Raw genomic sequence first — 15,949 nt, forward strand, 5'->3', positions numbered from 1 at the left:
CGAGCTCCGCCCTCGGCCCGCCCGGCGGCGGTGGCTGAGGGGGTGTTTTGGGGGGCGACTGTCGGGCCAAACTTCACCGCTGGACTCCAGTTCTCTTCCACATCGTGGCTGTTAAAAATCAAGTTTCTGAGTGGTTTGAGAGGCCCTTTCCAGTGCTCGTTGCAGGCCAGAGTTGGGGGTGGTTGTCCAGTGTGAGGACCTAACGTAGTCGCAAGGGAAACCGTAATTTTTCGGGGAGCTCGCTCACTTCCACCCTCGCACGGGACTAGCTGAGGAGCAGAAGTACTTTCCTTGAAGCTGGAAAGGACTCTTGGAGTTTGCTATTGAAAACTCTAACAACGTTAGAAAAAAACTTGTGGCTCAAGGAGAAGCTTTCGGGGGTTTGGGTAGGTTCGTACTGTGTTTCTCAGTCACGTGAACTCAGCTGTGCAGAAGTGTAATTGCTTTAATCGTCACAAGCTGTGGACGAAGCTAATGTGAAACACTTGTTGCTTTTCCATATTGACCTTCATATTACTCAGCTGGGAGGAGTGCTGGGATTTTGGAGGCCGTTTGCTGCTTTACGTGTCATGGTGGCTATGTTACCAAATTTAATGACTAGGTGAACTCAAGGTTAGTTGGAGTAGATGATGAAATGACCCTGAATATCTGTTTGATTTTGTAGCATGCAGTAGGAGACACTCCCTACACTAGAACTGTGTGTAAACAGCCCTTCTAACAGAGCTTTAAATCTCACAAATTCCTTTTTGAGCTCTCCAGGGCTTTTAAAGGTTGTTACAGTTCTGTACAGCTCTAAAATAGGAATTATGGATGTATTAATCAGTTTCAGATGCTAAGAATGGCTTGAAAGAAGAGCAGAGGTAGACCAGGGCATACACAATTTAATCTAAAAATTGTAACTGTTGTGATCATGGACATCGTTCAGTTCTTGTTAGGCTGTAGGCTTTCCAGGGCAAAGGTCTTGATCTCTGGAGCTCCTGGAACATATGGTACTGCTGTGTAAATAATACTTTACTCTCATGATCTCTGCACAATTGTTTCATGTCCTGGAAACATGAGGTCAGTTCCTTGGTTTTCAGTCATAACCATCTAAACTCATAAATTTATTTTAAAAAGCCAGTAAGACATTGTGTGCATTTTCTGTGAGTGGGTAGCAGTGTAGTCTGCAAGAGAAGCAAAGCAAGTGCCAGCACTGCTGGCGCTTACACAATTCAAGGGTGAATAGAGACTAGAGGAAGACAGGATGCAGGAGACCTGTAACATATGAGCAGCAAGGGAAGGTTGGAGTTGCATAACTTAAAGATGAGAGGACTGGGGAGGTGAGACTACCAAGTACACAAAAAATTGGTGCAGTGATGGGAATATGATTCTATGATTCTATGAATAAGCCATTTCACCAGTTCATGAATGATAAAATAGCCGTTGGCTTAAAGTGCAAGAAAGCTATTTAAGATCGCAACAAAGAGTTAAGATACACTTTAAGAAATCCTTTCTAGTTGAAAGGATACTAAGTTTTTGGAATAGATTGCCTAGGAGTCTTCATCATTGGAACACACTAACAATAAGCTGTACATATATGTTGGAAATAATATAGATGTGGTTGCTTAGCATCTGATAGCTAAGATAGCTGTGCATGAGCTCTTGAGGTCCCTTCCAAACCTGTAATGGTATGAAATTGTGATTATCAGGACTGCCTTGCAGACTTTTAGTGAAGGGGCATTTTCAGGTCATACATTCCTACCTTTATAAAACAGCAAACAGATAATGTATTCCCTTAACATTCTCTGCTCTTTATCATTTTTATCAGGTTAGTAAGTGTCTGCCGTTTTGCCAATTCACAATGTTAGGTGGGTTTTTTTCCTTTTTTTCTTCTTATATGACATTACACAGCAGTTTGGGGCCAAGTTGATCATAGGTGGATGTGATACCAATGTCTTTAATTTTGTGTCCGGTTGTCACTCAGCCTGTGTTGAAGTTAGAATTTATCCTAAGGATATTCTTGAAGGTCAGGCAGTGCTAGCCTTGACTGTTTCAAAGTCATAAATCTCTTGGTCTTCCTCACTTTTATCTCCATGCTCCCTCAAACCTCCCCAGCAAGAGTGAAAGAGTGAAGAACATTGTGGTTCTCTTGTTTCTTAAGACAACTGTTTTGCTTTGTATAACATTTAGGGCTTCTGCTTTTATTTTAAAAGACGAAAAGTTGCATTTGCTTCTGCGATACACTTTCTTGGAGGCAAGAGGTGCTTCAGAGTTGGCTTAAAATAATAGGCACGTTTTTATGAAGCTGTTGGGGATCTTCAGGTGAAAATTGTCCTAATTGTCAGGATTTTTTTTCTCACTTACTAGTGTAGCTTTTGAATAAAGTAAAATGTCGCTTGCTTAATTTTTAGTGACACTGAGCAGGTACTTTTACTTTGTCTTTACAGTGTTTTGGGGGACCCAGTTTTCACAGCTGTTGAGTCTTTGAGTTCCCAATGATCTATTCAGAGCTTTCCATTTCCTGGTGTTTCTGAAAACAGTGGATTTTACTTCATCATATATAAGTAATATATATCACATGATGCATGTGTGGGTTTATCTCTCTCTTTTTTTTTTTTTAAGACTGAGATAGTTCAGGTAAATAGGTTTAATAGCATGAAAAACACTTGTACCAGAGGTTCTAGGAGAAGTATAAGATTTATTGCTAGAGCTCCCTCCTCTGCCTGAGCTTCCCAAATGTTTTTGTTCTTTCAAGTTTTGCAGCCACAAGAATAGAATAGAATAAGGCATTATTTTGTTGAATAGGAATGTAGCCATTATCTTTAGGAATACCCTTGTTCCTGGGAGTTTTGCCCAGTGGTAATGGGTCTCTATGAGAACCATAAGAAATTAAGAAATTTAAAAATTTTCATTTCTGGCCAGTTTGCTTTTACAGGCAAGCAAATCGGCTCTAGAGGTACCTTTATGGATCCAGTTGTTAGGTGCTTTTGCCTTCCAAATTTCTGTTTCGGTTTAGTTCCCAAAACTTGCAGTGGTTCCTCTGAAGAGGTTGGGAGGCAAACCTCAGTTTCCTGGGTGAAGTTTCTAACAGCCTATTTTATATTCATGCATGTTTGGAGTGTGGGGCCATGTGGAATACACCTGCTGGAGCTCTTGTGTTTCTGGAAAGGCTGTTTGCATCTTCTGTTCCTGTGTTTGCTCTGTGTGTTACCTTCTAGAGGTGATTTCTGCATTAGAAGGAGCATTCTTGGAGCAGGCTGCAGGGAGTTAGCTGTTGACTGTAGGGGCCATTGATACCTGTCTGCTCACTGGTGTCACCAAGCAGCAAGCAAAGATTTACAACCGTTTTGTCTGGGATTTTTCATCTGTTAATGTTTTGTAGCATATAAGAAGCAGATCCATATTTAAGAAGTTCTGGGCCTGCATATAGTTCAGGTGACCTGCCTATGTGCCAAAATACCTGTCCTCTTCATTGACTCGTTGCAGATTCTCAGTATTCAGGGTCATATGTGACTGGATGAATTGCCCTCTGGTTTTACTGAAGAATCTTTATTGTAACAAACAAAAGTCAGTTTATTTTGGTTTTATTAAAAAAGAAAGAAAGAAATTTTACGTGTGCTGGTGTATTAAAATTCAGACTCAGGTCAGAATCTTATTTGTCATCCAAGATTTTTACCCAAGATCTAAATTATGAGTTAATTTAAATCTCATTTTGTCATTGTGTTCAGAAATGTATGTAGGCAAATGACCTTCTGGTGTGCAGTTCTCACAAATATAAAATGCAGGATTAACAGTTCAGAAATAATACTTAATTAGTGTTGTAATATCCAGTCTGCTCAAGCAACATCTATTGCTCTGATTCTTTTTGGCTATAAAAATATTTCTTAGTTTATTACAGAATCATTTGAATGAATGATATAGAGCACTTCTGGTGGTGCAGTACCTATTTAGGGAAAAGATTCTAATATAGTCAGCATTAAGTGCATGTTTAAAATGCATGCTTCGTAGAGCCAAGCCAGGCTCTTATTAAAGAAATCTTTAAAGTCTGTGGCTCCCTTTGGAAATTTGAAAACTTCAGAATCTTTCAGGACCGTGGTCCACTTTACCCTGAGACACGACTGTAAATCAAGAGAAAAGTGGGCACTTTGCCACAAAAGCATGGATTTATTTGTCAGATGGTGACTAACTTTTATTGTAAATGATGTATGAAACATAATCAAAAATATGGTGTCTGATCTATATTGGCAATAAATATTTTGTTAGTGGCAATAGGTTTCAAATGATGTTAGAATCTTTAATCATAAGTAACCTTAAGCTTAAAGTTGAAGTGTAGGGCACTTTTACAAGAATCCTTATTGTTTTAATCAAGATGTCGAATTACAGTCCTGACTCTGCAAAAACTTATATTTGTATTAATATTTTTACACTGTGACTAGTAGCTTCAGGTTAGTCCTTAGAGTTTGCTTTCCCTCTGTGAAGTTTAGCATGTTGGTAGGCATTGTGTGGTTGAAGTCCGTATCCAAATTTTAGCCTCTCAAACTAGAGGAAAAAAAAAAAAGATTCAGAAAAATCTAAGTGGTGGGTAGGTGCCTGTTTGGCATGGGGGCAGATGGGGTCAGAATTTGTCTTAAAAAGCAGTGTTTGGCTATGCAGTCTTAGAGCATTGTGTTAGCATTTGTGCCTTGGTCATAATGATGCATGTATTTTATGTTCCGTGTTACATTGATCAAAACTCGAGTCTTGATTTAGGCTTTATGTAGGATAAATAAATACTTAAAGGATAATATTCCTGTTCCCACACCACACCATTTCCCTACCCTAGTATTAGCCTTGGAGGAATAATGCTTTTTCCAGGTTCACCTGAAAATTAGAGTCTCAGAGCTTAGAATATGTTGATTTGGTTTCATGGCAACTCTGCTATTTTATCCTTTTTTTTCCTTTCATTTTTACTTTAGAAGCTAAAGTCTATGTGTGGATGGTGAATTGGTCAAAATTATTATTTAAAGACCATTAAATTGTGGTGGTAGACTAAGTGATTGAGTGTGAAGTTTTGTTAAAGGAAGATAGAAAAAACGTGAACCTGATGCTGTTGATGTTAGTTATTGTATTTTCAGGCTGTCAGCCCCTGCTGCTTAACTGTCATCCCTCCACTGCGTACAATTTTGCCTTAATGCTTAACTAATTAAAAAAGTGAGTTCTGTAGCTAGATTTTGGCTAAAACCTATAGTAAACCCCCCACCCCCCCAAAACAAAACCCCAAAACCGAACCCACAAAAAACCCAAAACAAAACCAACCCCCCCAAAAAAAAAGTAAATACTTATTTGCTACCCTTAATTTCCGTGTGTCCTAGCTTCCTGGTCTGATCTTCACTCTCTAGGTTGATCAGCTTGAGGTTGAATGTAGTACATGGAAAAGTTTTTCTTAATATTGTTCAGTATTTTCCTGTGGAGGTTTTAGTTTAAACACCGCATGTTGTAGATACGCTGACATCAAGCAAGTTTATACTTTTTTTTTAACACGTTATGTATTCTGTCTACTTAGTAAAAATTGTCTAGATTTAGCCTATTTTGTTTGACAGCAGTGGTTTATAGTTTGTGTAATTGATGCCCTTAGGAATGATTTTTTTTACTTTAAATGCTAAGTATCAAACTCCCCTCTCTCCTTTTTCCTTTCTTTGAAGGCATCGCTGCTCCAGAGGTTTCAGAGTACGTTAGTCATAGCAGAACACAACAATGAGGCTCTTACACCCATTACCCTAAATACGATCACTGCAGCAAAACATCTTGGAGGTGAAGTTTCTTGTTTAGTAGCTGGTACCAGCTGTGACAAGGTAGGAAATGCTGTTTTCATGTGAATGAAATAACGAATGTAACGAAACAATACTTACTAGCGTCTTGGTCAGGCTGAAAAATAATCTGTAGCGAAGCGGAACTGTGCAGGGAATTGCTTATCCGCTGGAAACGTCCTGCGCTTGAACTGCTTCTCTTCTGAAGTGAAAATATGGGTGTGGATTTCATTTCACAAGGGAAGACTTCAGTATCAGTTGTTACAAGCTTAAGCAAGCAAATTTTTATAGGACTAAAGGACAATTCACTTTTAAAACAAAATTTCCCTGTGAAGTCTGAAAGACAGATATTGCAGTGGGAAGAACTTGGTAAAAAGCTTGCACTGTTCAAGTGGAAACGGGCAGAAATGAAACAGCACAGTGACAAATAGGGCTTCTGAGCATCTTTGACTGGTGAACTACTAGTAGAATAGCGAGAGTGTTTGCAACCCAACATTCTGAAATGAGTGCTTCTTGACTTTATCATTTAGCTTACATCTAATAAGTTTCTTGTATTTTAGCTCTTGTATTGTTCATCTAATTTTTGTGTGCAAAATCTAGAGATGATATAGTTAGTCCATTAGTGGTACTTCTATTCCTGCATGGTGTAATCTTGTGTGAACAGTAATGGTACAAATGATTATGCCTAATATTTTTCTTACTAGGCTCTTGTTTATGAATTGTTCTGAAAGCATGTACAGATATGAAAGAGTACAAATATGTACTCTCTCATGCTGGAGGCATACCTATGGTGGCTGTTTCACAAATAGGTGGAGAAACCTCATTGGCTATTGAAGACTGATTTTAACTAAGACCCAGGTGTTCAGGGTGGAGACCTGGAAGCAGATATTTATCTAGATCAAGAAAATGAGGGGGGAGGGAGAAATGTTTTTGCTTGATATGTCTTTTCTTGACTTTCCTTATGATTTGGCATTTGCGTAGGAAAAAACTATTGGGAATAGTTTGTTTGTTTTGTTTTTAATGCTAAGTATATGGTGGCTATTTGGCCATGCCTGTCATGCTGGGGAAAAGTACTGTGCAGAAAGTGAAGGTTTGGAATTTTTTAATCTTCTTTCTAAGAATCTGTATTGATAGGATAAAAGCCAGTTACTCAAACAGATACTCTGTAGCAGCTACTATGGAATTTTTGTTTATTTCCTCTTGTTAATTTTTGAGAGTAAACTGATACTCAGCAAACTCAGTAAAACTATGCTAGTTGTGGGATGATGCATGTGGTCTCCAGACACTGCTGTCAGTCCTCTTCTCTCTGATCTGCAACAACCCTTTTATCATTTAAACTTCACTTCTGCAAATTTAGAGGAAAAAAAATCATAAATAACGTATTGCACTATACATCACATTTGTAGGCAGTCAGCTGCAAACAAAGGATTGCTCCTAAAATTTGGACAAAGATCATAACATTGCTCTACATCTGTATTTGCATTGTGTGCTTCGGCAGTAGATATTGACCAATTTAAAAGAAAGTAGGGTTGGTTTCTTGATGATTGTATCGGAATACTGAGCAATAATCGTTAAGGATGATTGTTATCGGCTGTTGTAATTAATAGTGAGATTATTGTTTAATCCTGCATAGAGGAAGCAAGCTTTCCTATGTTTGATTTGCTTTGTAGTTTTCTTATTTACAAAATTAATTTTCATTATCCCATAAAGCACTATACTATAAAGTCAGATCTGCGTTTGTTCCATCAGGTTTGGTCTGATTTTTGAAATACACATTTTCTGTTCCTGTTTTAACTGAGGCTTTAAGCTCTTTGCAGCAGGGACTGTTGTTTCTTACTTGTTTATGGTGCCCGCTGCCGTGGGCTTGAGGTTTAGTTGGAGCTTCCATGTGCTGTTGTTATACCAACTAATAATAACCCATTTGTAATCATAGGTAGCACAAGAAGTCAGCAAAGTGCAGGGTGTTGCAAAAGTTCTAGTGGCTCAGCACGATGTATACAAGGGATTTTTAGCAGGTGAGAGTTGTTTTTGTCTGTTGACAAAAAAATTTGTATTTATATTTGCAATTGAAAATAACATAGTTGTAAATTTTGAGCAATATATTTTTATCCTCAGAGGAGTTGACTCCCTTGATTGTGGAAGCCCATAAAAAATTTAATTACACACACATTTGCGCTGGAGCATCTGCCTTCGGGAAGGTAAGTAGATCAAAGTACATCAAAAAGTTCCTGTAGAAGAGAGACAGACACTGTCGTATATAAGAGTGTGAATTAAATGCCTGAGAATGGTCAGCCATACACAGTTCTGGGTTTTAAAAGACTGTTACAGTAGTTTACTTAAGAAGTCATTAGTTAGAAACACTGATTCGTGTCTGAGTTGTATTACGGACAGGCTTGGACAAAGGAACAGTGTAGAAGAAATATTTAGTGGCAGCCAGCTAGTTCTGTGCACAAAAGGCAAAATGTACAATAGCAGAAAATAGAGTAAGTGATCTGAAAGTGTTATGAAAATTCTAAGGGAAAATACAGTAAATTAAGATAAAAGATGTAAAAATTAGAGTGTGCGGACCTATTAGAAGCAAATATTTTTTGAGGGAGTGGAATTGGATCTATGATATCATGTATATTTAAATGTCTGCAAACATGTATAAATAACGTATCCAAGACCTAGCCAAGATGTTTTTTAAGGAATATCCAATTCTTCAAAACTTGTTTTTTAAAGAGTGTGTTTTTAAGAATGTGGAAAGCCTCAGTACTAACGATCTGGTCAGTGTTGTGGTGCAGCTAAATTAGAGAAAAAGGATGCTTCAGAAATCTTGCCGATGTGGGATGTATGATGACATCAGCCTTCCATCTGACTATTTTCACTTCCAATCGGTATCAGTACGGACATCCGTACTCTTGTGATTTTGCTAAGAGAAATCTTTACATATCTTAATTCCTAGGGTTTTTTAATTTTATTTTTTCTCTTTACTAAGACACAGCAGATGAAAAATAAAGGTTAATAGCTTTTGCTTTGAATCTTATGCTTCCATATATGAGTGCTTAATGTGAGCAAAATTTCAGAACTTAGACCAGATTCAGGGTGGGGGGATAAAAAGCAAACAAAGCTTTTGCTATCATTAATTTCATCCTGATTTATGTTGCCCTTTTCATCCTGCTTCCCATTCCTAAAGGTACTAGGTAATTTTCTGGAGTCAATTTCAGAGCAGGAAAATATATATTGTAATATTAATTTTGAAATTAATTTTTTTTTGCCTTTGCATGGAGAGTGCAGGGTTTTTTTCCTATTGTCTCCAGTAACTAGCTTTCCAAAATGCCTTTTTTTTCTTGAAGTGCTAAGAGCTCAGCAATCCATAATTGTCAGATTTCTGAGCTAATTGCATCTATATTCAGTTTTAAACTATTGAAGCAAATAAGCCTCCTAATTTGAGATATTGAATTAAGGGTTTACTTACTGTAAGTCTCATGAAGTTTCTAATGTTATTACAATAATGGGATTTTATTTGGCTCCTAAAGCTACATTAGTAGCCCTAAAAACATCTTACAGTTGTATGTGCTGGTTTAGTTACAGACAGCATTATGTGAAATGAAAATCGGGACAGCAGGCGTTCTTTTACTGAACGTGTGCGTTTTACTTAGCATTTACTTTGGTAACTTTTTATCTTCTAGAATCTTATTCCCAGAGTGGCAGGCAAACTTGATGTTGCCCCTGTTTCTGACATTATTGAAATTAAGTCCCCAGACACTTTTGTGAGAACTATCTATGCAGGTGAGTAATCACAAAAGGTATGTGGCACCCAATACTTTTCTACATAATCCTGTTGTTAGAACCTTAGAATATAATAGGAATTTCCACTTTACAAGCTGAATTGCTGTGGTTTATGAAAATGAAACCTGGGAATGGACATGATGCTTCATGTGTGAGAAAGCAAGTAATCCCAACAACTTTGGTACTGTCAGTTAGAAACCAGGTCTGTTACTCAATTAATAGAATTTGGTTATCTTCTTTATACATACTGCATTTCTTTGTTACTGTATTTCTGATCAGATTTTCTAAAACCTAAGACATGAAGTTAATTGTTTAGCTTAATTTAATATGACTAGCATTAGTTCTGATTTAAGATACCACAGGGTTATTTTTCCTAGATATGAAGACATTGAAGTAATTATTTATTATATTTAATTGACTTTATTTAAAAATCTTTCAGTCTTGTTTCTCTAATGCTTCTCTGACACTGTGTTTTAATTTAGATATGAGCTCATTAGCTTGCATTTTTTAATTTCACTGTACAGGATTGGTCCATGTGTACCAATGTACGTTTAGAATTACATGACCAGATTGTGGGTTTTGTGTTGCACTTTTAAGTTGCTTCCTACTAATTCACAGTTTCAAGATGACTTTTTTTACGAATAGATGGAGTTGCAGCATTTTTTTCCTCCTTTAGTGTTTCCTGCAGCCTCCAGGGTGAAGTAAATACCTTGTATTGTGTATTATTGAGAAGAAACATAATCCCACAGATACTTGGAGCAGGCCTCATTGTCTTCTGTTCTGATGAAGTCATGCAACAGGATAAAATATCTGCTTTGAATTATAGACACTGTTTGTGTTTAAGAATGACACTAAGGTGTTCTTTTGGCTTGTTTTTTTCCTATTCTGCAATTTGAATGTTCTGTATCATAAGGAATAATTTGAATGCTCTGTATCCTTTAAAAGTGAGGATATGTTGTCATGCCTCAAACATGGAGCTAAAATGAAATTGAAATATTTGTAATCTACGTTTATTAAGTGCTTAGGTTTCAAGTTTTGGTCATCTAAAACTGCAGTTCTGGGTAATAACTTTCTGAATGTTGCCTGTTCTAGTAGAACTGCTAGTGTGTTTCTTCTGTTAATTGTATTTGTTTTTAGAAAGCATAGTGTGTCTGAGACTTACCTTCTGTAAAACTATAATGTGACCCTTTTTTAGGAAATATTCTTTGCACTGTGCAGTGTGATGAAGCGATTAAAGTATTTACTGTACGTGGAACTTCTTTTGAGGCTGCACCAGCAAGTGGTGGCAGTGCCAGTTTAGAGAAGTGTGAGTATTTGTTATTTTGTTGTTTCACGTAATAGAGTTAGTTTTGCTCTCTGCGCAGTGGTGTTTTGCCAAAGTATTTGTGAAAACAAACTGATTGTCATAGTCTTAGCTTTATGCTTTCAATATGCATACTTCCACTTCTTAGTGATGTCCGGTAAGGGAAAGAAAGTATTATCTGCTCTCTTGCTACTTTCTCTTCAGCTAGAAACGGAGATTATCTGTGCCTGTTTCACTTGCTGCTTAAACCTCTGCCATCCTGAAACTTCCTTATTTGAAGTTATAGCTGTGTGAATAGCCAGATTTGTAGCAAGACTGGGCAAAAATAAAAGTCGCTGGCTAGCCACAGGTTTGGTTTAATTGGTCGTATTTCAGTTGAGATAGGTCATTACAGTGTCTAGCTGAATTAGTAGCAGTTTAAATTGGTTTGAGAACACCAAATCATTGTTTTATATCAGTTTTAACTGCGTGAGTTTAATTATTTTAATGAAGTCAGTGTAGCTTTGATAATAGAGAAATCCAGTCATAGAATCACAAGGTAGTTGAGGTTGGAAGGGACATTTTGAGTTGGTCAGGTTGAACCCCCTTGCTCAGGCAGGGTCAGCTGGAGCACATTGCCCAGGACTGTGTCCAGTCAAGCTTTGAGTATTTCCACAGATGGAGACTTCGCAACTCTGGGCAACCCGTTTCGGTGTTTGCTCACCTCTGCTGTTTTTTTTGCTGTGGGCCTTTTTATGGCTGTGCTGTAAATCCAGCAGAGGCAATCATCAGTAACGTGCTGCACACATGTGTGTGTGTCCCAGTCCTCCTGTTTTTCTGGGTGGTTTACTATCTGCCCCTGAACCATTCTGTATTTCTTAACGTCTGTAGATGGCTGCTTGAAACAAAGGCTGCTTGAAATTTAGGATTAGCATATTGCACTGTCATTGCACTGCTTTGTTGGCTTATGCCAACTTACGCCGGGTTGATGTCAATGTATTACTTACACAACAGACCTTCATTTTAGTGTAGCTTGTACTGTAGATTGTTTAAACACAAGTAGGCTTGTAACTCAACTATCAGCAATTGTTCTACGGCTAAAAGCCTGTGGTAGAGTTGGTTATAGGATGAACTTTTGTATTAAGTTTAAACTCAGATTTAAAAAGTTGAAAACACATGCTTTATCCTTTTTCTTGTGGATGTTTTTCTTAATCTGATGAATGCAGTAACCCCTCCACCGCCTGTTGGTCTATCTGAATGGATTGAGCAGAAGTTGACAAAAAGCGATCGACCAGAGCTTACTAGTGCAAAAGTGGTTGTATCAGGTGGTGAGTAGATAAGATTAAAACTATGGCATGAGGCACTTATGTAATGGTACATATTGGTTAAATATCTGTTGCAGAACACTAGAATGTGATACATAAAAAAATTTTTGGTATAATTCTGAAGTATGGCATCAGAGGCCAGTGGGAATGCACCCAACATGTATATTTGGAGAGCCTAATGTGTGCTAGTAGGCTTTTTAAGAACATTGTCATGTTTGGTGAGTCCCTTTAAAATTATAGCAATATGAAGTGTTTTTAGATCCAAATCTGTCATGTTTAAAATGATTGGTAACCATTGCAGGCAGTATAAACATTATTATGTAATGGCTTTAATGATTTTAAGAATCACTATGTTTGTATTCTGCTCTTCAGGTATAAAGTGATGGACTCTGATTTTTACTGTGTGCATATGGCTAAAAACTTATTCCTTAGTTATCCCACTACAGAGTTTTGTACCTAGAGCCAGCAGAGGGAGCACAAATTAGTAAAAAAGTCCTCTTTCCTTGATTTCAGGGAACGATCTTCGGTGCTGTAGGCAGGAAGTAAACTAGACAAAGTGGTGTTGGTTTATACACATGAAACGGTAATATTAATCACAGAGACAAAAGCTAAATCTCCAAATATTAAATACTCTTTAGTGATACATCCCAAAATATTTGTGCCTTTGCAAATGCAGGTACTCGTGCAGAAAGTTTATGTAGGCAATGAAAAAAATCTTACAGCATATTATGTTCTTCTTTCTCCATCTTTATTGTTCTTAACTTTTAAGGGAGAGGTTTGAAGAGCGAAAAAATATATGATCTTGCGGATCAATTGAATGCTGCAGGTAAACTTGTTTTCCTCCTCTTGTTTTTTAACCTTGGTTATTATATTTTAAAAGATCATGTTAAAAACCACATTCACCTTAATTATTTTATTTTCATATGTCTATCAAATAAATTCTTTAAATCCTATTAGTTTAGTCATAGATAAAGTTTTGTTTTGTTCAGGTGGTCAACTGTGCATTTAAATGCCCATGTATGAAGCAAAATACTATTCCCTGTCCTTCTCAGAGATGCAGAACATAAGCTCACAAACAAAAAGTCAAGTTGTATAAATTAAAAAATAGTCTTGGCTCACTTTGAAGAGCTGGTATTTTCTTCATCCATCCTTATATACTACTCCCTTACAGAATCCCTTTCACGGTTCTTGTCGTTTGAATGGCTCTGTCTTTTTGCTATGCTTTTGTATTAACAGGACAAAACTGACCATGTACAGGGTTTCAGCACAATATTTTAAGTAAAGGTTGGGGGAGGAGGAAGAACTGTTAGCATTAACATTTTAACTACATTAGTTTTACATTTCACATGTAATAATAAATTTATAGTTCAACATGAATGGCTTTAGTTATAAATTGGTGGCTTCACTAACTGAATGTCCTTGTGGCGTTTGCAAGTTTACTTTGATATTTTTCTTCACTATGCCTGACTTGTGAGCTCCACAGCAGTATAAGATGGCACATGGGTTCTATTCAAAGTTGGAGGAGTATTATGGGAAGGCTTTTATGGGAAAATGCTCTTCTGACAAAGCAACAAGAGAAAATAATGGAAATATGCCAGACTGAAATCCTTGGTTTTAAATATATGGCCCTTTGGTGCTGGGAGTAAGGATTTCCTGCTGCTTATGAAGTGCATTAGCACTTAGTATTTGGAAGTTTCATCCAGTGGTATAGAGAGGGATTACTATAAGAGCTCTTAAGAGGGAAGTTTCTAAATACATGCCCTTAGAGTGTGGGACTCCAGTAAAAAACATGTGCTTTTATGGTGATATAAATTTGGCTCGCTAATATTTTAAAAGAAAACACTGGAAATATTTTCTTTCAACTAGTTGGAGCTTCCCGTGCAGCTGTTGATGCTGGCTTTGTTCCTAATGACTTGCAAGTTGGACAGACGGGCAAGATAGTAGCACCAGTAAGTATGGAAATGTCTTTCCTAAGAGATCTGTGGTGTTTTCTAGCGTGCTTTTTTCTGCAAATCAAATGCGTAGACATGAGTTAAGTCTTAGTACTGAGCCTAACGGGAAAAATCCTAGTGTGCCTCGTGTGATACTGTCACTTGACCGTACATTTGCCAGACTACGGCAGCAAGCTGTGATGTAAATCTCTACTTTGGGTCAATCAGAAGTGTTCTGCAGGCGGTTTGTCAGAAGTTTGCATGCTGGATTTTTTCGTAGCTGCCTGTGCTGAAACATTTTTAGTTTTCTAACAGCCAGTACTGATAAGCTAAAAGGTGTCATTGCCCACATATGCTTGAAATTATATTGATATGTGGCTTCATTTCTGGGAAGTGGGGTTGTTTTTGCATGGTGGGTTTTTTTGTTTGGAGTTTGAGAGGGTTTTTTTTTTACAGGTAATGATTTTTTTTAAACGTTTGGTAACTCTAACAGGATTATTGCATTACATTCTAAGAAAAATTTTTGTAAGAGATGAAAGTGCAAGACACTTCAGACAAATAATCTACAGGTTGACTGCTGTAGAGTAAAATATCAAGAAGGGCATACTGTAATGAGTGGCTTAATGTTGGGAAAGAACCTGCTGCACATCTTTTCTGCTGGGCATCCTGGTATCAGAGGGGACTGATTTGTATCCTTGTGTCTTTTTTTGGATCTAGGGGTGGGGGGATTTCTGCCATATAGAAGTCTGACACTGCTTTCATTGTTCCTTAAGATTTGGGGAACTGTGGGGAAAGTGGCGGACAGATAAATCATGCATGAGCATTTGTAAATAAGGAGATAGAAATGTAGCTCATCTGAGCGTGGGGTAGAACGCGTGGTAGCACGTACTGAGATGCGATGATCGTGGACGTGAGTAGGGAATCGTGACTAAGAACATGGGCAGATATGGAGATCTGTCATATGTACAATTGGAGCTACATAAGCAAGTAAACATTTAGCCTTTTGGTAAGCAGTTCTCTTGGAGTGTGTATGGCAACAGAAGGCACCAAAAAGCAACTTTTTAGTCTTATTAGTTGTTTAATGAGACCAGAAAGGGAGAGTGAGCTGAAACTTAGTGAGAAACTTGTCATTTAAACTGCTGCGTTGCAATTAAATCACAATAATTTAAATACTACTAAAAAGCTGTACATATCTAAAGCCTTGATAGGATCTGAAATGCTTTGCCTCTGTACCATTAAGAGCTGCAAATTCAAGAACTTGAAACTATGATCATTATTTTTTGCACGTATACATCCAGCAGGATAGAGCAGTCCTTGAAAATACCACACAGGAACTTAGGATTCCTGGAATCTGTTGTCAGTTCTGCCTGCTGGGTTTTCGTGAATATGATACTTTGTGCTTTTGAGTTCTTCTGTCTTGAAATGTGGATAGGGATGTTTTCTGCTTCCCTTCCCCAGCCCAAGTCTTCATCTGATGGTAGCGCTGTAGGGCTAAGTGGGGTTATTTCTAGGCACCCTAATGTTTAACCTGTAAATCTGTAGGATAACCAACTGCTACAAAAAACAGCTTCTGAGAAAGAGACCTACTGGTAAGACTTAGGGTCCATCTGGTTGCATATTGTGTCCTTCCAAAATCTTCATCACAGTTGTATTAACCTCTGCTATGCAAGGAAATTGTGAGGCTTTACACATAATAAATGCAATCCTGATTCTTCTTCCTGATGTTGTCTTTTGTTTGTGCATAGTACGCCATTGTTAGGTTTTCGGACATCGTGCAGGATAGCTGTAGCCCCCAGGCACAGTTCCGCTTTGCTAAGGGAACGTTTGTATTTAAATATGCACTTTGTTTTGATCACACGTGTCGTGGTTTAACTC

General features: G+C 37.6%; 1 protein-coding gene across 1 annotated transcript; it reads left to right on the forward strand.

The window, feature by feature from the left end:
- Nucleotides 1–5,660: 5,660 nt before the first annotated feature.
- ETFA (electron-transfer-flavoprotein, alpha polypeptide) lies at nucleotides 5,661–15,896 on the forward strand (the record flags this gene model as incomplete). The annotated part of the gene is made up of 9 exons (XM_010146555.1): nucleotides 5,661–5,810; nucleotides 7,699–7,780; nucleotides 7,881–7,963; nucleotides 9,437–9,536; nucleotides 10,732–10,842; nucleotides 12,045–12,146; nucleotides 12,913–12,969; nucleotides 14,010–14,092; nucleotides 15,820–15,896. Coding segments are annotated over 9 exons (845 nt in total), but the record flags the coding sequence as incomplete, so codon positions are not given.
- Between the last annotated feature and the right edge of the window lie 53 nt (nucleotides 15,897–15,949).

Source organism: Eurypyga helias, unplaced genomic scaffold, assembly GCF_000690775.1.
Source record: "Eurypyga helias isolate BGI_N326 unplaced genomic scaffold, ASM69077v1 scaffold42472, whole genome shotgun sequence".
NCBI classification, from domain to species: Eukaryota; Metazoa; Chordata; class Aves; order Eurypygiformes; family Eurypygidae; genus Eurypyga; species Eurypyga helias.